The sequence below is a fragment of the Trichosurus vulpecula genome, chromosome 5, assembly GCF_011100635.1.
Source record: "Trichosurus vulpecula isolate mTriVul1 chromosome 5, mTriVul1.pri, whole genome shotgun sequence".
Lineage (NCBI taxonomy): Eukaryota > Metazoa > Chordata > Mammalia > Diprotodontia > Phalangeridae > Trichosurus > Trichosurus vulpecula.
In genome coordinates, this window is record NC_050577.1 from 192,596,157 (window position 1) to 192,618,093 (window position 21,937).

A 21,937-nucleotide genomic window follows, 5' to 3' on the forward strand; every position below is an offset into this window, starting at 1 on the left:
CTCAATTTTCTTCACCTGTAAAATAAGAGTGCTGAACTAGGTGGGGCTGGTCAGTCAATTACCATCAAAGTTAAGAGATGGCACATTTTTCAGGAGGTAGTGGACCATTGCTACTCCTTCCCTCCAAGAACAACTGGAGAGTTTCTCGAGAGCCTCTAAGTGTATTCCCCAAATCCCGAACAAGGCAATCAGTGGCGATACTTACTCTGGTTATTCAGGGGAGGACAGTAACTACAATACAGAAAAAAAATCTACTCATAAAATGAAGGAGTAGTAAAAAAAGGTGAAATACTTGTTCTGGGATGGGCCCACAGCAGTTAGTCAACATGAGAAACCATATAGGGAAAAGAGGTTATGGAAGTGGTCAGAGCAGAGATCTAAATCTGTCAGGCATTAGGGTTCAATCACATCATGGTTTATGTATTGGGATGCGTGAGACAGTGACTGCAGTGACACTTTTATGGAAATAAAATGTTAAAACAAAGTACCAAATGTGACATTTGTACGTAGAAAGAGAGACATGTTTCTTCCTCACTCCTAAAACATACTTAATTCAATTCTACAAGCAATATTGAGCATCTACTATGTGCAAGACCCTGTGCAAGATATTGGGGATATATAAACAAATGAAAAAACAACCCCCTTCCTTGAATTTAAATCCCCAACTTAAACAGTATACATGTACTACAGAATCACCCAGTGTTATGGTTAGAAGGAAACTTGTTCAGTCATGTCTGACTCTTCAAGACCCCATTTGGGGTTTTCTGACCAAAGTTTTCTAGAGTGGTTTGCCATTTCCTACTCTAGCTCATTTGACAGATGAAGAAACCGAGGCAAACAGGATTAAGTGACTTACCCAGGGTCACACAGCTAGTAAGTGTCTGAGGCCAGATTTGAACTAAGGAAAATTAGTCTTCCTGACTTAGGGCCTTGCTCCCCATCCACCGCCACCTAGCACCCTTTAAAGGAACTTTAGGCATCTTCTATCTAGTCCAATCTCTTCATTTTACATAGACATTCAATGACTCTCCCAGGATCACAATATTTGGATACGTTTCTTGGCTCTGAATCCAGGGTTCTTTCTATTTTTTACCATACCATAGGGATGCTGTCTTTAACAGTGCATTAGAACATTGGCAATGAAGGATACCTAAATGCTATCCAGATTAATGCCTTTGTTTTAGAGATGAGAAAAGTGAGGCCCAGAATGAGATGTTAGCTTCCCATTTAGTGACACATTAACAGCAGAGGCTACAATCTAAGTCTCCTGATTCTCCTCTAGGTATCGTAGCATAGGGACTGAAGGTGGAGACTAGCACTGAAGTTCCTAACATGCCCTCTTAATGGAGAAGGGCTCTTCCTGAGTGGGCAAATGGAAAGCAGGATGTATTCATTCAGCTTTTCTAATCTGCTGGCTGCCCCACATTCCTTTGACCATAGCAATGTATCTCTAAACCTGGCTCTTAATCATGTCACAAAATTTTATATTAACGCTTGTTGATATTGATGCTTTGTTGTTGTTATGAAGAATCTATTTTTAATAAAAAGCACACATACATAGAAAAAATATGCCGCGCTTTATTGCTTGGCTAATGATGCTTATAGAAAGCCATTTAAATTTAGGCAAAAGCCCTGGCACTATGATGTATTTGGGGGTAACTCTCCCAAATTTCAGACATAATGCTTAAACCATCTTTGCAAACCTAAACCAATAAAGTTACGTCAACCGCCATATTGCTTAAGGTCAAGGGGTCTCAACCTGAGGCCCATGAACTATTTTTAAAAAATATTTTGATAATTGGTTTCCTTTATGATTCTATGTGTTTTAGTTTATTCCTCTGACAAGGGGTTCATGATACAAAGAAAGATTAAGAAGCCCTGCCTTAGATTTTAAGCCCTTATTCAGCAAGGACTTTGTCCATGTAATTTTGGGGTGTGTGGAACCTAAGCACAATGCTATGTGTAATTAGGCAATTTATAATAGCTTTCAGAAATAATGATTGTTGGTGATGGAATGATGAATGATGTTAGACTAATAATGACATAGACATCCATCAGTCAAGCCCAACGCTACACTCCTGCTGGACTGATTACCAATTCCTGACCCACCCCAGAGAGTCCGTAGAAGGGATAGGATAAGGAATTGCCTGATATTTCCATTCAAGATACGGCAGTCCAAACTCCCAAACAATACTCATATTGTTTCCCTGACTCATTGTGGGTCTTTGGCCTGGTCACTTCATAGTCCCACGCCTTTAAATAATCCAGATGGCAAATGGCTTATGGCAGTGTTGAGAGCATTAATTCATTCATGTTTATAAAAAAAGCTAGCTGCAATTCTTGGATGGGAACTGCTATATGCTAAGAAGCGCAAATATTTGGATGAGTACTTTGCCAGGGCAAATTTCCTGACATGAAAGATCTAAACTAAATGCAGATGCCCAAATTCATGATGATATTTATGGAAGTTGGCCTGGTAGACTGTGTGCCACTATAATAAAAATGAATTTAATGTCAAATTTCTGCAGCCACCAAAATTCTACCAACCTGAAATAAGACTCCCAGAATAAGAGAATCTAGAATCTGAGAATAAGAGACCTCAGAAACCCACCTAAAATGTGACAAGTGGTCATCCATCCTCTGCTTAAACACCTCGAAAGAGGTTATCATTTCCTATACAATTCTTCTCTTCTCCAGACTAAGCCTCCCCAGTTCCTTTATCTGATCATCATATGGGATAGTGTCATATCCCTTCACCATTCCAATTATTCAAATGATCAGCATCCTTCCTAAACTGGTAACCAAGACTGAAAACAATATGCCAGATGTAGTCTTAATAAGGCCAAGAAGAATGAGACTTTCAAAATTTCCTTATATCTGCAACTTATGGATAAAAAGATCATAGGTTCCTCCTTACCAGAAGTCTTCCAATGGATGTCCAAGAATTTGTCAAGGAATTGAGCTCTGTGCTTCTTTCTGACTATGGAATTCCACCTTCTATGACTCACAATGAAGAAAAAGGCACTGAGAAAGAAGAGCAGCAGAAGATGGTGGAGAAAAGACAGGGATTTGCCTGAGATCTCCCAAACTTCCCTCCAACTTTAAATAATGCCTTAAAACAAATTCCAGAGTGGCAGAACCCACAAAAGAATGGGGTAAAACAATTTTCCAGCCAAAGAAGACTTAAAAGATCAGAAGGAAAGGTTTGTCACACCACAGCGAGAGAGGAGCACAGTCCTATGCAAGCAACACTTTGGCGAGACAGAAGGAGGACAGGCTTCAGCAAAACAGCAGCAGGCCTTAAGGGTGACTGAAGTGGCAGTGGCAGTTTTGAGAGCTCTTGGCTTACAGACAGTAAGGGAATAAGAGAACTGGTCAGAAGGAGATTACAGGGGTCCCATTGCTAGTACTGGGTGCAAGACTGTGTTGCATTCCATACAGGGATCTGGGTCACAGTTTTGGAGTGCAGTCTTAGTTTGAGGAGGAGCACTAGTACATCAGAGCTTGAAGCTGAATCAGGGATGTTGGTCTCAGTTTCAGGGTGGAAAAGAGTGCTTATAGTCATGCATAGAGTCGTAAACACACGTACTTAGATCGTAGCACCTTGGAAGAACTGAAAACTTACAGACCCCCAGAACTAGCTCTGAAAACAGCTACACAAAAAACCTGAAGCTTGGGACAATGCACTCTCTAACCTGGGAGCAGAACTCAATTTTAACATAAAATTAAAAGTTAAGAAATAGGCTGGGAAGATGGGCAAACAACAAAATTATTATAGATTATAGAAAGTTATATGGTGACGGACTAATTATAGAAAGTTATGATGTTGACAGAGGAAGATCAAAACACAAACTCAGAAAAAGACAACAAAGTCAAAACTGATAAATCCAAAGCCTCAAAGAAAAACATGAATTGATCTCAGGTTCCCATCTCCCCCCAAAAAAAATTCTGAAAGGGATCAGAAAGGATTTTAAAAATCAAATAAGAGAGATAGAGGAAAAATTCTGGTAAGAAATGAGAGTAATGCAAGAAAATCACAAAAAGGAGTAACAGGCAAAAGAGGCACACAAAAAACTGAAGAAAATAATACCTCAAAATATGAAGAAAATAACACCTTAAAGATAAGTCAAATTATAAAAGAAGCACAAAAATCCATTAAAGAAAAGACCTCCTTAAAAAGCAGAATTGGACACATGGAAATATTGTAGAGTCACAGTCAGGATAACACAAGATTTAGCAGCTTCTATGTTAAAGGATTGGAGGGCTTGGAATATGATATTCTAGGAGGAAAAGGAACTAAGATTACAACCAAGAATCACATACCCAGCAAACTGAGTATAATTCTTCAGGGGAAAAATGGATATTCAATGAAATGAAGGACTTTTGAGCATTCCTGATGAAAAGACTAGAGCTGAATCAAAATTTTTATTTTCAAATACAAAATTCAAGAGAAGCATAAAAAGATAAAGAGGAAAGAGAAATCTCAAGGGATTCAATAAGGTTTATATTCCTACATGGGAAGATGATACTTGTAACTCCTCAAAACTTTATCATTATTAAGGCAATTAGAAAGAGTATACATAGACAGGGAAAGTGGGTATCAGTTGAATATGATGGGATGATATCTAAAAAAATAAAATTAAGAGATCAGAAAGAGTAATGCATTGGGATAAGGGGAAGGGGAGAGGCAGAATTACATAAGAATACATGGGGAAAATTATCTGACATAAAAGAGGCATGCGAGTTTTTACAGGGAAGGGGAAATTTAATACTCTTATGTAAAGTCGAAATGGATGAGTATGCAAGTCATATATGGATTATGATTATATTAAGTCAAAAGAGGGATCCCCTATTGATGGTAAGATCTAGAACACGGCTTCCTAAGCTAGGATTCAAGTATTCCCAAGGGTTCTGTGGATAGATTTCAGGGTATCTGTGGGACTTGTATGAAAATTAATTACATCTTTATTTTCACAAACCTTTGGTTTCCTTTGTAATCCTATGTATTCTATTTTATCCAATTTAAAACATTATTTTATAAAGGATCTTGGACTTCGTTGGACTGCCGAAGAAATTCATGACATAGAAAGAAGCACTTGTCTGCAGGTGTCATTGAACTGATTGCATCACGTGGCATATTTGGAATACTACAGAATAACTCAGTGAGATTCATAACCTCTCAAAAAAAAAAGACAGCCCAACAAAGAAAGAAAGAAATGAAGGATGCCTATTGTAAAAATTATGGCACACTGTTGTATGGGGAAAGACACTGAATTCATCCATCAGTACATTCACCTTTGACAGTCAATTCATATATACATGAATTGTGTCCAGAGTTGTATAGGAGAAAAAGAGCATGCTGTATTGCATTTGGGGAAACGTGTTCTACTTTCAATAATCCCAAAAGCTCCTTGACACAAAAATCCATCTTTCTAACACTATAATATCAGCGATGACACATGTTTATCATAAATCATGAACAAAGAATCAAAATAGTAGGTTACCCAAAAGGTGATGGAGAGATATATAGTAGATGTCAATAGGTACCAACATACTGTCAATGATGACTCGTATACAAGAAACAAGATAAAAAATATTATCTAGGAAATGCATACTTGGAAAAAGAACATGTGTAAGGCCTAACAGAGACAGCTACTGTGCTGCCCTGCTGCCCACAGAAGGTTAAACGGGCTAGAAGAAGGCCTTTCATACATTGGGTAATTCCTCTAGGGCAGATTTATAGGAAGACATTGACAAGAATCATATGAGAAGGCATGACTGTACTGCAATCTCTACCATTAGAGGGAGTAGCCAGGGCTGACGTACCTTCCATTATAAGGAACTGGGGTCCCTGTAGGCATAGTATAGTGAAAAAGAATACTGAAGAGGGAATAAGGAGATGGATTCTGCGGCAGGCTACGCCACTAACTAGCTATCTGACTTCAGGCAAGTAATTTGACTTCTCTGAACCCAAGTTGCCATTCCTATAAATTAGAGAGTGTAGACTGCATGATTTTTAAGGTCCCCTGGAGCCCTAAGATTCTATGATACTAATTTTTTAAAAATGGCCAGTTTCTATATAGTAGCTTTCTATTAACTTCACAAAGATGCCAGATCTGGTCATGTCATTCCTATGATTAAAATCCTTCAGTGGCTCTGAATTGTGAATCAAATTAAGGTGAAGTCTTGCCTCATATGCAAAGCCCCACATTGCTCATCATTATCATTGTCATCTCATCATCACCCCACCCCACCCCTCCTCCCCTGGGAAAATCTCATCACAGAGATTGCACCAGTTTGGGTATTCACATCTCATCAGTACTGCCCTCATTAGAGGGCTGGTGGGTGAGGCAAAAAATTCTTCTCAGAGGCTCCATTTAATGAGGGTCCAGATTCCACTATCATAATCCTCTACCCCTTCTTTGCCAGTTCCTTCTTCCTCCTTCCCCTATGTTTTTTCAGTTTCCTTTTGTGTGTTGTGTTCCCCCATTAGACTCCAAGCTCCTTGTTGGCAAAGACTTTCTTTTTTTATTATTATTTGTATCCTGTTTAAGGGGCAGTAAGATAGCACAGTGGATATAGAGTGCTGAACCTGGAGTCAGGAAGACTCATCTTGCTGAGTTCAAATCTGACCTCAGACACTTCACTAGCTGTGTCATCCTGGGCAAGTCACTTAACCCTGTTTGCCTCAGCTCATCTGTAAAATGAGATGGAGAAGGAAATGGCAAACCACTCCAGTATCTCTGCCAAGAAAATCTCATGGACAGTATTGTCCACAGAGTTATGAAGAGTCAGACATGAAACAAAAACAACTCCCTCATCATTCCAGTATTTCACTCACCACAGTGACTTTTCCAAACCTTTTTATCCCTCCTAAGCATTCTGTAGTGCTCTTCCCCACCCCCACGCTCTGAGCTGGGAACCTTGCCTCATTATTTCGCTGAAAAGAAAAAATGAATCTATTCACAGATAACTCTCTCTTTTGTTTTGTTCCTCATCTCATATCACTAAAATGCTTCCTGCCACTGTATCCTGCTTTACCCCTTTTTTCACAAGAGCTGGCCCTTCTCCTTGTGCATAAGTGATCCCATTCTATCCCATGTTCCCCAGCAAGTTGTCCTATTATCCCCATTCTTTTGATACTCTCCAATCTCTCCCTGTCTACTGAATGCTTACCTGATGCCTGCAAATATGTCATGTCTCCCTGTTATTAAAATAAAATTCATGTATCCCAAATAACTATTGTCCTATCTTTTCCTCCTTTTGTGGCTAAACTTGACAAAACTGTCTACAATAAACATCTTAGCTTCCTTTCTTTTTTTAAGTTTTTGCAATCTATGTGCCAGCCTCATCATTTGACAAAAATCTGCTCTCTCCAAATTATCAATTATCTCTTAACTGCCAAAGCTAATGGTTTTTTCTCAGTCCTCATCCTTCTTGACCTTTCCCTTGACACTGCTGATTACCCTCTTCACCTTGATTCTCTCTTCTCTCTAGGTTTTCATGAAATATATGATATATGTATGTATCATATATATATATGATATATGTATGTATCATATATATATGATATATGTATGTATCATATATATATATATATATATATGATAATGGACTTCAGTTTCTCCTGCTTTGCTAGATGTTCATTCATTCACATCATTCTCACTGATAGTGAGTATCTCCAAGCTCTGTCCTAGTCCCTCTTCTCCCTCTATTTTATAAAATGAAATAACATAGCTTCAATGGTTACAGTTATTATACATTATTATGCAGATGACTCCCAAAGCTACCTGTACAGCCCTAACCTCTCTCCTAACCTCCAGTCTCTCATCTCCAGCTTTCTATTAGACATCTCAAATTGCACATCTTCTAGACATCATAAACTCAACATATCCAAAATTCATTGTCTCCCCCCCTCCCCAAACTCTCTCCTCTTCCTAACTTTCCTGTTACTGTCAAGAGTACACTATCCTTCTGGTCACTCAGGCTCAAAATCTAGGTTTCATCCTGGACTCTTCATTCTCTCACCCTCCTGCCCCCACATCCAATGTCGTTATGATGTAGAATTGACATCTCTCCTGTATGTTCCCTTCTCTGCTCTGACATTGCCACTGCCCTGGTGCAGGCTTTATCACCTCAAAACTAGACTACTGTAATAGTCTGCTGGTTGATCTTCTTGCCATGAATCTCTCTCAACTCCAGTTGATCCTCCACTCAGCTGTCGAATTGATCTTCCTACAATGCAACTATGACCATATCAACACTACCATTCACCCTTCATTTAATAAACTCATGGCTTCCTATAGCTTCCAGGACCAAATAGAAAATCCTCTGTTTGGTTTTTTAAAGCCCTTTCTTCTTACATCTCACTTCTTTCCACAACCTGCAATCCAACGACTCTTTGACTCCCTGTTATTCTTTGCATAATAAACTTCATCTCCTGTCCCTGAAATCAGCTTCCCACATAGCTGGAATGCTCTCCCTCCTCATTTGTACCTCTAAGTTTCATTGGCTTCCCTCAAGTCTCAGCTAAAGTTTCATCTGCTGCAAGAAGCCTTTTCCAGACTTCCTTAATTCCAGTGCCTTCACTCTGAAACTATCCCCTATTTATCCTGCATATATCTTGTTTGTACATAGCTGCTTGTAAAATGGGCAGTTTTCAGAGGAAGAAATTCAAACTTCTAATAACCACAGGAGAAAATTCTTTAAAATCACTAAAAAAATATTCTGTTTAGTCATTTTCAATCATGCCTGACTTTTTGTGATCCCATTTAGGTCGTCTTGGCAAAGATACTGGAATGGGTTATCATTTCCTTCTCCAGCTCATTTTACAGATGAGGAACTGAGGCAGACAGTTAAATGACTTGCCCAGGATCACATGGCTAGTAATATCTGAGGTCAGATTTGAAATCAGGAAGATGAGTCTTCCTGATTCCCAGTCCAGTGCTCTATCCACTTGGCCTCACTAAAAATTAGAGAAATGCAAATTAAAACAATTCTGAGGTACCACCTCATATGCATTATTATCAAAGTTGGCATAATAAGAAAATGATAAATGCTAGATGGGCTGGGGGAAAACAACTACTTTAATACATTGCTGGTGGAGCTATGAAGTGGCCTAACCATTCAGGAAAGCAATTTGTCACAGTGACTCCAAAAGCTATTAAACTGTGAATGTCCTTTGACCCAGAGATACTACTACTAGATCTACACCTCCCTTTTTTTGTAGTGGCAAGGAATTGGAAACTGAGGGGATGCCCATAAATCGGTGAATGGCTGAACAGGTTGTGGTATACAAAAGTATATAAAACAATTGTGCTGTAAGAAATTATGGAAAGGAAATCGTTTGAGAAAAAGCTGAGAAGACTTAAATGAGCTTCATCATGCAAAGTGAGAAAAACCAGAGGAACAATTTAAACAATAACAGCGTATTGTAAAGATAATTAACTTTAAAAGACTTAGTAATTCTGATCAACCAATGACTAACCACAATTCCAAAGGACTCATGATGAAACACACTTTGAACTAATGGACTCAAGAGTACAGATTAAAGCTTATTTTCTCCTCTTTCCTTTTTTTTGGGAGGGGGCCAAGGTGGGGAGCGGAACATGACTAGTATAGAAATGTGTTTTACATTTATTCATATTTGTAACGAGCTTGTTTTTTCTTGCTTTCTCAATGGAGGAGGAAGGAAAGTGAGAAATCAGAACTAAAAATAAAACAGAATTGAATTTTAAAAAATTAAATGTAATTGTTTGCATATTGTCTCCCTGATTAGACTATGAACTTCTTGAGAGCAGGGGTTATTTTTTGCTCTTCTTTGTTTCCACAGCACTAAACGTAGTGGTCTGGCATATAGTAGCGTGTGCAGTAGCTGTTTAATAAATGCTAACAGACTGATTAGATTCTCTATGCTTCTGTGTCTCCTAGTCTTTGCTCATGATGTCTCTTGTAATTTGTGTGATCTCTGCCCACACCATCACAGACACATCTGCTATTTCCATTAATACACATCAGATATCACATGCTACAAGAGGGTAGTAATAATGACCTATCTTCCTTCAGATCGCCTATAGCACGTGTCCCATGCAGTATAGTTAAATGTGTATGTGCCATTGTAGCCACTGCTGAACTGTCAATTTCATGGAAGCAAGGATGGTACCTGAGCGCCACGCACACAGTAGGCATTGAATGTTTATTGAATTCTATAACAAAACTGTCTCACTGAGGAAGATGGCATGGATTAACAGCTCCCATTTCAAAATGACACATAAGAAATATAATAACTTAGTCTGCTGCTGCTTCATGCAAACCAAGCATATAGCAGATTTTAGCATTAAGACCTTTCTGTCAGATCTGTGCTTAACACCCAACAAAAGTACAGCAGAAAGATCATAATTCACCAAAAAAATTTTTTTAAATGTGGTCCCAAACACTTCCCAGGAAAATCTTCCATTATGAAAAGCTATATGCTAGCAGGGCAAAATAGAATCATCCCTATACCTGAAGACAGAAGAGCTGATTTCAAACATGATCTACATTTTTCATGTGCTGTGTGACTTTCAGGAAAAGTCACTTCCCTCTCTGTAGTGAATTTCTCCTTGACCAGTTGGGTGATTCTTCATAATGATAAAATGAAGTAGGGAAAGAATCTTAGGCTATGACTTAGGCTGTGTCTTTTTTTTTAATCAAGTGAGTGTCAAGTTGTGCTTTACAGCCTCAAAAATATAACCAGATTCATGCAAGATTTCTATCACTTAGATCAAACTAATTTTATATGCAATGAAACTGAGGCCCAGACAGGTTAAATAATCTGTCCAAAATTACTTTGTCTATAATATGTGTGTGTACTTATCTGTGCACATGTTGTTTCCTTCCAGCCAATAAAATATAAGCTCCTTGAAGGTGGGGACTAGTTCACATTTTGCTTTCATATTCTCAGTGTCTAGCACAGAATATGACATAATTGTTATTGTTGCTGAGTCATTTCAGTCTTGGCCGACTTGACTCTTTGTGACGCCATTTGGAGTTTTCTTGGCAAGATATAGTGGTTTGCCATTTCCTTTTCCAGTTCATTTTACAGATGAGGAAACTGATGCAGTGTTAAGTGACTTGTCCAGGGTCACACAGATAATAAGTGTCTGAGGCCGTATTTGAACTCATAAAGATGAGTCTTCCCGATTCCAAGCCCAGCGCTCTATCCCATGTACCACTTAGCTACCCCTATGATACATAGAAAATGCCTGAGTGACTGATTGATAAGTTTAGAGATAACAGGAGAGAGAGAGAGAGATGGTGGCTTTATTCAAAGGCTTCAATGAAGAACAGGAATAATTCTCCAAGATCTTTATGGGTCATCCAAATCACATCCCATCTTTGCCCAAAAAGACAGAGAAAAAAACTGAAAATCCCACTGTTATCTTTCTCAGGGCCTCCTTCTCTCTCCCCTCTGTGACTATCTCTGAGCTTCCTGTTGTTTATGTCTTCCTTCTTGTCAAAGGCAGCAGAGTCATGCATAATGCATTTCCCATGTGTGTTTGCTGCTAGTGCCAGAGGCATCTGTTGTAAATGTTTTAGCTACTTTAACTTTAGATGAGTTTTCTTTTGAAATAATTGTCCCCAGGGTGGTGTGCTGCAACAGTAAATTAACACGCATCTCATCTGAAGTTCTCCTCTTGGCAAATGTTCTTCTAGTTTCAATGCTTCTTATAAAACATTCATTGAGTACAATACAACAAGTAAGACCAGGGAGTACCTGGAGGACAGGTCCTTTCATCCTTATAGGTTAAATGCTTGGGCGAAAACTAGTTCTATGATGTAAATTCCAGGAATAAGTTAAACAGATTGTTATTTTTAAAGGCCCTTTAAAGTTGGTAAGTGATCCAAGCAAAGGTTACATTAACATTCACACTTGCCATACGACAGCCTTCCTATTCATGGGCATTGATCACGATCACGTTGGTTCTTTCAAAATAGTTCCTCCAAATTAGTTTCTCCTTTAGAACTAAATAAAAATATCAGAACTAGAAGAGGCCATAGCAATCATCAAATGTATTCGTCGTACAAATGAGGAAACTCGGGTTAAAAGAGGTTAATGGTCACAAAGCTGCTAACTAAAACCTTTGTCCTTTGACTCCACGTTCAGAGCTCTTTCTACCTGACTATATGTGCAACAGATGGGTTACTCCAATGACTACTTCTTTCTCCTTCATTTAAATAGATAGTTATTAAGTTCCTATGATGTGCAAGGAATTAGAGCTACAAAGCCAACCTAACTACCTGTAACCCGTACTAGCAACTGAAGCTTTAGACTTTTTAGGTTTTTCCATGTGTCTTACAGACAAAATTTATTTTATATATTGGCTCCCCCAGTTAGAGTATGAACTCCTTGAGGGGAGGAACTCATTTTTTTTTCTGTTTGTATCCCCAGCATGTAGCATACTACTTGGCACATGGTAAGCACTTAATAAATATTTTTTATTCATTTATTTTATTTTTTAAAAATGAAAAACAGTCCCTTACTCTAGGATATTGCTATTGCATTCTGCTATAGAGAAACAATATATAACTAGACAAGCAAAAAACAAAACAATTTGGTGAGGGGGGAAGAAGAGGAAGGGAGACAGAGAAGGAGAGGGAAATGGAGAGGGAGAGAACATTCTAACAAGTATGAGGATCAGGAACAGCTTGCCGTTGGAGGTGCCATATCAATTAATCCTTGAAAGAAATTAAAGATTCTAGGAGAGAGAAGCGAGAGATGGGATGCTGAATTTGGGTAAAACTACGTAACCCAGTTTGGTTAAAACAAAGAGTATGTGAAGGGGATTAATATGAAATAAATTGGGAAAGGTAGACTGGAGTTATATAGTGAAAGTCTTTAAATGCCAAGTCAAGAGTATTTTAGCAAAGTAAATAGGAAGACAGTGAAGACTTTAGAACAGAGGACTATTCTAATGGCCAGATATGATCATATTTGTGCTTTAGGAAGATCATTTCGACAGGTGGGGAAAAGGGTTCTGATTAGGGGAAACAGTTCCCTTTAGAAAATATACAGACGGTATATTAATTTGCATGTGTCTATATGTATTTGCTCTCCATGCCCTCAATCTAGAGAGTATTAGGCAAATGGCCATCCACCTTCTAACACAGTCCTTTGTTAGAAAATGTGAGCCAGGGAAACACCAGTGAGTATAAACCTGGGATTCAGAACCATGTACTTTTCTTTGTCTTGTTGTCTGACTCTTCCTTCAAGGTGGTAATAGAAAGTTCCACAGAAGGGGGATTTTTTTCCTTCTGTGATTCACAATAAAGGCAATTAATTCTACTGAATGAGATTCAAAATTGTTGGGAACATGAATTGGTAAGGAAGAGGAATCCATCATCTTTCATCATTTGAAATCTATCTTCCTCTTGAACTTTCCTAGTGGGTCAAGTTTATTTTGCTGTTATCCTTGGTTCAATTTTCCTTGCCACATGAACCAATAGACGCTAAATCTTGTCATGACTACCTCCAAAATATTTCTCATTTCCCTCCCCTTCTTTCTCCTCACACAGCCACCACCTTAGTTTTCATCCCCTTTTGTCTGGATGCCTGCAATAGCCTGCTAATCATTCTCCCTGTAGTGAATCTCTCTTCCCCATCCAATCCACCCTTTACACAGCTACCAAAGTGATTTTTCTAATGGGCAGGTCTCACCACGTCATTTCTGTACTTAATAAGCTCCAATAATTCTCTATTGCCTATATGAACAAATATATATTCTTCCATTTAAGTTTTAAAGTACTTTTACAACCTGGTCTATCTTTCCAACTTAGGATGCATTTCTCTCCTCCTTGTACTCTATGGCCAAGCCAAAATATCCTTCTGGATTTTCCTCACAAAATACTCCATCTCATCTCACTATGTCCCATACCTGGAATACACTCTCCATCTCATGTCCTCCTCTCAGAATCCCTTGCTTCTTTCAAAATTCTGCTCCTGTCACTTTTTACATGAAGCCTTTCTTGTGCTCTCCTTGGCTTTGTGTACATAAAGTCTTTCTTGCTCCCCACCCAACTGCTAGTGCACTCTTCTCCAAAAATTTACTTTATACTAATTGTCAATATATTTTGTATATGCTTATTTATGAACATGTTGTCAGCCCAATAGAATGGAAGGGAAGAATTGTTCTGTTTTTGTTTGTATCTTGTGTTTGTATTCCCAGTACTTAGGGCAGGGCCTGAATAAATACTTGATGAAACCAATCCAAGAGTAAGGCTACCACTCATTCTCATTTATCCCAAGGTCCCATAACTTTGCCAAGGTCCATTTCTCTCACCTGTAAAATGGGGATAATAATACTTGCATCATCTATTCTATAGGGTTATTTTGGTTGAAAAATGTTGTGTAACTATGTAAATGTGAATAATGGGATTTGAACCTAGGTCTCGAAGAGCCAGTTTAATCAACACACATATATCAAGAAGCTACTAAAGTGTTAGGCACTATGCTAGATGCTGGGAATATAAAGACAAGACAATCAGAGAATTGATTAACTGATAGTAAGAACTCATTTACAAGCTATCTCTCGGCCTGCATTAAGAGAGGTAGAGCTTTTAGGAGGAAAGGTGAGAGTTCCACCATATTTTGCTCTTGTCAATCTGAAGTACTGCATTCAATTCTGGATGCCACAGTTAAGGAAGAACTTTGATAAGCTGTCAAGAAGTAGGTAGCCAGAAGGGCGAAAGGCCTTGCATCTATCCTACATAAGAATGTTGAAGGAATGAGGGGCACTGAGCTTGGGAGAAAGACATCTTGGAGAGATATGAAAGCTATCTTCAAACAGTTCAATGGCTTTTATACAGAAGGGGATTAGTCTGTCCAGAGGGCAGAACAAGGAGTGGTGGATGGAGATTGAAAATAAGCAAATTTAAGTTTAATAGCAGGAAAAACTTCTGAATAGATCTATCTATATGTATAAAGGGTTGCCATTGGAACTGGCATCCAAACTGGGAGCATTTTCAAATAGAGATTGAATGACCACTTTTGGAGAACACTGTATTGGATTTTTTAATGTAAGAGTTAGACAAGATGGCTATTGAGATTTGGCTTTCCAACTTTAAAATTCAGTGATTCAGGTCATTCCCAAGGAAATCCCAGGGTTTTTTTTCCTTATAAAAGGAGCAATTTGCAACATAATTTTATCGAAAATGCTTGAATACAATATTAGAGGAAATAACAGGAAATTCATTTTGTAACAATGACCTGAACAACACAAGCACCACAAACAATACCTTAGGATTTAGATTTTAAATCTAAAATGGACTTTTAGGGATCAGTTCGTCTAAATCCCCTGATTTTATACTGTATGAAAATAAGAATTCCCAAGATCATAGACAAGGAGAGAAGGGGAGGGGAGGAGAGAAAAGAGGGAGAAGGAAAGGGAAAGAACAGCGACAATAAAACCAAGTGAGTCAATGTTATCAAAAGTATAGAGGGGTCCAGAAGGACAAAGTCTAAGAAAAAAAAAAGGTTAGCACAATTTAGAATTGCTGTTGGCTTCAGAAATCAGTTTGATTCCAGTGTTAGTTCTGAAACTTGACTGCAAAGGATTGACAAATGACTGGGTAGTGAAGAAGCAGAGACAGCAAGAAGAGACAAATGTTTTCTGGAAATTGATAATAAAAGGAGGCAGAGGGGGCTTTTTCTGAGATGACAGCTTTAAAAGATGAGCAGAATCAGGAAAGTTTTTTTTAATTGTGTATTTGTATTTTAAGGACAGAGTGGAATGTGTGAACCAATGTGCTGTTTATCTGAAACCTAAAATTTCCATCTTTTATCATCTTTGCCAATTTTATGGATTAGAAAGGATATAAGGACATATCGGTCAAGAACGGCTGGGTGAACAAGAGGCAGACCATCCAGCTACCATAAACTTGCCCTTCAATTAAACCCTGAAGCATGCGCTAGATGGAATAAGGATGAAAAAATCCTTTGAGAAAATATAACGACTCTTTCCATCTTGGAAATGCACAAGAAGTCAGTCAGAAACTAGAGGGGAACAGGGAAAGGGAACACCATTAAAGCCAGTACCAACACATATAATGGGATTTGAACCTAGGTCTCCAAGAGCCAGTTTAATCAACACACATATATCAAGAAGCTACTAAAGGGTTAGGCACTATGCTGGATGCTGGGAATATAAAGAGAAGACAACCAGGGAATTGATTAACTTCCTAGCATAACCAGAGATGGCCCAGGGATCTATAGAGACTACAAAGCTCTGTTAAGGCAACAAGATCAAACATTCTCTCAAGAAAACCCCAGAGTGGTTAGAAAGCCCCAATCCTGAACGTCCTAGGGAATAGCAGTGAGCAGAAACCAGCACAGAAACCATTGGCCTCAGACTAGAACACCCTAGGCTCAGGGATTCTGTTGTTCCTCACACAGGGGGCCCAGAGAATCCACTGCATTGCAACATGAAGAATCAGCGAAAGCCTAGCCCTAAGAGCTAGAGGTGAGCACAGGAACCCAGGGTTCTGAACTAAGCAGGGTTAACCACCTCCCCTAAAACATCCTCAAGTGGCAGATCCTGACCTTTAGTATAAGCCCCAATTAAAAAAACATAGCTAGAGAGATGTATAAAGCAATGAATTCACTGGAGTATAAAAAATTATTGTAGATGTAGAAGGAATGATCAACTCCAAAACAAGTATAAACAGGGATTCAAATGAAATATATTAAAAGGCAAGAGGCATGAAATGAAAAAATGAAACAAGATTCTCTGATTCTATGAAAGCAGCTACTTACTAGGTCAAATGTAAGTAAGCCAAATAAAATAAAATAAAATGGCTTGTTTATTCCAGGTCTAGGAGAATGCAGAACACTCTGTGTAAGCACACAGGATTTAGCCAGAGAACCCTGACCCTCACTACCTGAGGGAAATAAGGCAAGCCTCTCTGGGCCTTGGTTTCCTCATCTGTAAAATGATGAGGCTGGATTTGATGCTTTGCATAGTCTTTTCCAGGTATAAATCTATGATATTTTGTAAATAGGGGGAGGAACAGTAGACAGGGAAAAATTCAAAGTGGGGGGGGATGAAGAGGCAGGGATAGAGAGGAATAAGGAGGGAAAGGGAAAGAGAGAGAGGAAAGAGGGAAAGAGAGAGAGAGACAGAGAGAGAGAGAGAGAGAGAGAGACAGAGAGACAGAGAGAGAGACAGAGAGAGAGACAGAGAGACAGAGAGAGAGAAAGGGGAAGAAATAATTCAAAAGTACTTGGAATAGAGAGAAGGATGAAAATAATGCCAATTGATGAATCTTTTTTGATAGTGAAATTGTTGCATGAGGTAGTGGTAGTGAAAGTGATGGTTATTTTTCCTAAGAACAAATTAATAATTTCCAAACAACACAACTCTGAGCAAGCAGAAGGCCTCTCTGTCTTACGCTGAAGTGCTATTGAAGAGAGAGCCTGTGTTCTGGTATAAAAAAAATACCACATTCCTTTGCCTTTGACTTTGCATAATTTTGCAAGTTAAGATGAAGAAATCCTAACTCCAAGTATGTAAAATGAAATAAAATGAATTCATGACAAATTCGAATTCAAGATGCAGCAAAGGCAAATGTGAAAAACAAAACATTTTTAAAACTCTATCATTTCACTCAGTCCATATTTGTCAGGAACAGAAACACTGGGGGCAACGGGTTGGAGATAGTTGAGGAGAGAAGAGGAGACACACACCATCTATAGTATCTTCTTGAATGTCTAGCAAGACATCATTAAGGTTCAAAATGCAGTACAAATGAAGAACCATAACCACCATCCTATACGTGGTTTCTCAAGGATGCTAGAGATTGTGATAGCAGCTTAGGCAGCTGACCTTGTGGCTGGATACTTTGGGCCCTACCGGCCTTTTTGTAGTGTATCCCCTGAAATTACTACTGAACATAGAAGCTCAAGAATTTGATACAGCCAAGGTGAACAGAGTCTAGATTGCCTCCCTCCCTTCCCCTAACATTATCTACCTTTCACAGAGTGAAAAAAACAGTTGAAAGCAAAATGTTGACCAAAGTATGATTGATGACCATTTCCCATAAGTCTTGGCTGCAGCAACAAAAAGAAAATTCTTCCTCTCATTTATTTTACCTCATCAATGAGGAAGGAATTCACCCACCTCCAATAGTCTAACCTTTCATTCATCAAGTAGTTTCAGAAACAACAGGAAAACCACCTCAGGAAGTTAAAATTAATAAGGATAAGTGAACCTCAGCAACTTACCTCATCCTCACTCTCAGTTTTATCTGCTTCCATTTTCTGGACCTGGGTCTTATGTTGTTTCAGCATCTTTTTTCGAACTTTAGTTTCATATTCAGGCCGGGAGTGTTCCTAAAACACAAAATAAGACCAGAAGAGAAAGGTGGTCAGGAAGACTAAAAAAAAGAGAGTTCTTAGCCAGTGGAAAATAGCCAAACATCACAAATACATGAAAACTATGGTTCAGGATGGGCAAGGTAAGCCATTAACTGTTACAGGTCAATCACAAGGAGTGGGGACAAAAAAAACACAACAGAGAACAAGGGAAGAAGGAAAACACAGATATCTGTCACCACACTGAAAATCAAACCTGAATGTTCTCCTTCGTGTAGTGCAGATGTTGAGAAAAGAAAAAGGAGACATTAGCAGGTCAGCTGCTTCAAAAGAAAACCGCATGCTTTGTATCACAAACAGTTTAACTGAAAACACAATAGTGGTGCTGGCCATCCCATCAAAATCAGCTCCTACCCAATACATAAAGACTCAGTCATCTCTGATCTAGAAGGCCAGATGTGTCCCTGTTGCTTGCAAGTAAAATAGGTACAGAACATCTGTTTGGGCTCCATCACTCTACTTCCCCAAATAGCTGATAACAAACATCAAAAAGCAAAACCACTACTTGGCTCAACCTTACATACAGTCAATGAGAACTACCCAAGGAACACCACTGGTTTGTATTAAACCATGCAAAACAAAGAAGTAAACTCCCCTGGGGTCAGGGAACCCAGATAGCCAGGATAATAGCACGATCAGTGAGTTGGGATGAGAGGAGTTCTTGGATCCTAAACCAAATGAAGCGCCAACTACCCCTCCCATTCCTTAACCCCACCACTGATTTGAGAGTACTCGTCATTAGACCATCTCTCTCTCTGCACCAAGTCCTTGGTAATCATCCTCCAAAATGATTTTTATAAATCTACCTAGCTAGCAATCTTGTGAGATAGAAGGGAAGATCCCGACAAAGGAGTCAAAGCACTTAAGAGATTAAAAGATGGATCCTTTCTAGTTCTATGATTCCAAGATACTCGACATGCTTTTCCTTGGGTGAGACTGTAGGAAATGGAAGAATCACCAGCTATCCTTACAGGCATCACCAAAATCCAAAATCTAACTGGATGGGGAAGGGAATATCTGGGAAAAGCACTGGAAGTGAGATGAGCCCCCTGGTTCGAATCTGGCTTGAGTGTTTACTATTTGCATAACCTCAGAGAGTTATTTAACCTCTTGGGATTCTATAGTGTCCTCATTTATGAAATTAGATGGTTATAGTCACTAAACTCTAAATTTCTTTCTAGCTCTGATTCTATGGTCACATGATACTGAGCATATTCTTCCAAGACTTCATTCTTGCCCCAATGCCCACCTCCCAAAACTCCTCTTATTCAGGCCTACAAATGCACAGCCTTTCCTCCAGTTCCATGGCTACCTGTTTGCCTTAACCATTGGATCCAGAGCCAGAAAGGACTTCAGAGATTGTCAAAGTACAGTCCCCTTATTTTACAAATATCAAGGGAGGTTATAGCCAACCTCTAGGAGCAGCTCCTTCATGACACTGAATCTCCCTTGCCCATATCTGTGTTGGTAATCAAAATGGCCTTTGTTTTCTTTGAGTGACTCGGTGTATTTCGTTGAGCCTTGCTGGGTGCTGGGCCCCAGGCCCAGAGCCCTATTAGGTGTGGAACCTATGTGGGTGCGTATTGGTGACTGGAGTGGGCCCAGGATGGGGCTGGCTTGGGGGAGGTGTTGACTCCAGAGCCATGCCCTATTGGGTGTTGACCTAATCTATGTGGATGTGAGCCTCCCAGGGTCCTGGGGGGAGGGGCCAACTCAAGAACCAATCACCAGAGCCTGGGCTCTGGTCATTCAGATGATGCTTGATGATGTCAAAAGCTCTATAAGAGGAGAGGAGACAGCTTGAAGATCCTTTTTCTGTTGGAGCAGCAGTGGTGGCGAGTGTGACTCTGGGCCATCCCTTGTTCCGAGCTCCCGGGCTGAACCTAGATGTTGGTAACTATGAATTGTATGGGGTCTGTCTGTTGATGTTTGTAATTTGTTTGTATTTTGTTCTGAAGTTCAGGGTGCTGGCTTTTTCCCCTGAACTAACTGAATGCTGTCTGTATGCTGGATTAAAGTAAGCTTGTCAACCCCTTCGCCTTGCTTTCCTTGGTTAAGCAGATCAAAAGAACCTGTGCTTTCCCGGGTGCCGGCAGCTTTCTGGGTGCTGGCTGTGAGTGGATCTTACACCCCCACACAAGCTGCTAGCTGGATTGTGGAAACAAATGGCGTAGTCGGGGTCAGGATCTGCCTTTAACAGGAAAGCATGGCGTTTTGGGGTGCTGGGTTGGTTGAATGTTTCCCTGTTTTTGGACTGCTCTTTGTACTTGGGGTGGCTATGGTTCTGTGGAGCCTCAGGAGCAAGGAAGGCCTGAAGGAAAACAGGTGGGTGGAAGTGCTGGGCGAGGTTTCCCAGGGGCCCAGAGCAGGAGATAATCCCTTCTTCCCAGGGCTTAAGCTGATAAGCCTGGCCCCAGAGGACTGTGCTGAAAGGGTGAAAAACCTGTACAATTTTGTAGAAATGATAGGATAGTTCAAGTGATTATTATCCCTTGTGAAAAAATACCCTTTGTATATTTTACCATGAATAGGACTATAACAATAGATTCATGGACTCCACAAGTATGGCTGATGCTGATAAATGCCACAAGCCACTCAGAGGGAAGGTGATCTTGTGTGATTAACGGATGAAAGTTTGTATCTGGGGAAAAAGCCTTGAGGGCAATCTTAGTCTCTATCTAGGATGGGATCCTTTTGGCTTCCTCATTGTGTTCCTTTTGAAAAGAAACATTTCCCACCTGAGTTGGCTCTGATATTGGATCTTTGAATAACTGGAATCTCAACCAAACTGGAGACGATTTTATTTGAAGGATAATAGCCCATACTTGCCTACTCTATTTGTTCTTTGTTTTGATTAACCTTGTTGCTAGTTCTGTCTCCTTTAGGCTTAAGCACCCTACACTTTCAGGTGACTGCCTAAGCACATAGCATTCTTGGAATTCCTGCCACCTCGCTAAAGAACTGACCTCTGGAATGGGACTCTTGGGGCAGGGACAGCTCTATGTCCAATTTCAGCAAGAAGAATCTATGGAAAATGAGACCTTCACCCCTTACCCCAAGATTTTGAGCCCCAATAGTTCAAGTGGGGGTGAATGATGATACTGTTCTGTGTACTTATTTTGTATTATCCTTGCTGTATTGTTTTATTGTTATGATATTATTGATCCTATGTAATGGATACAAAGATCTAGGGGTGGACATCTGAATTGTAGAACAAGTATTTTGGGAATGATTGACAAGATTATCTTGCTGGGACCTAGGGGTGGGTCATGTTTGTGTTGTAAACAAATATTTGGGAATGTCGCTGAATGATATGTTTTGCTTTCTTGTGAATGATATGTTTTAGTTTCCTGTGTAATTGGTACGCCATTTGTTTCCACAATCCAGCTAGCAGCTTGTGTGGGGGTGTAAGATCCACTCACAGCCAGCACCCAGAAAGCTGCTGGCACCCGGGAAAGCACAGGTTCTTTTGATCTGCTTAACCAAGGAAAGCAAGGCGAAGGGGTTGACAAGCTTACTTTAATCCAGCAT

At 39.6% G+C, this 21,937-nt stretch overlaps 1 protein-coding gene across 1 annotated transcript in view; it reads right to left on the reverse strand.

Moving 5' to 3' along the window:
- The window catches only part of ANO2 (anoctamin 2), a 536,951-nt gene that overhangs the window by 216,920 nt on the left and 298,094 nt on the right, over positions 1-21,937 (reverse strand). Inside the window, exon 13 of the mRNA XM_036759072.1 lies at positions 18,257-18,364. Coding sequence (XP_036614967.1) covers positions 18,257-18,364 — 108 coding nt within the window. The remainder of the gene's footprint in view (positions 1-18,256; positions 18,365-21,937) is intronic.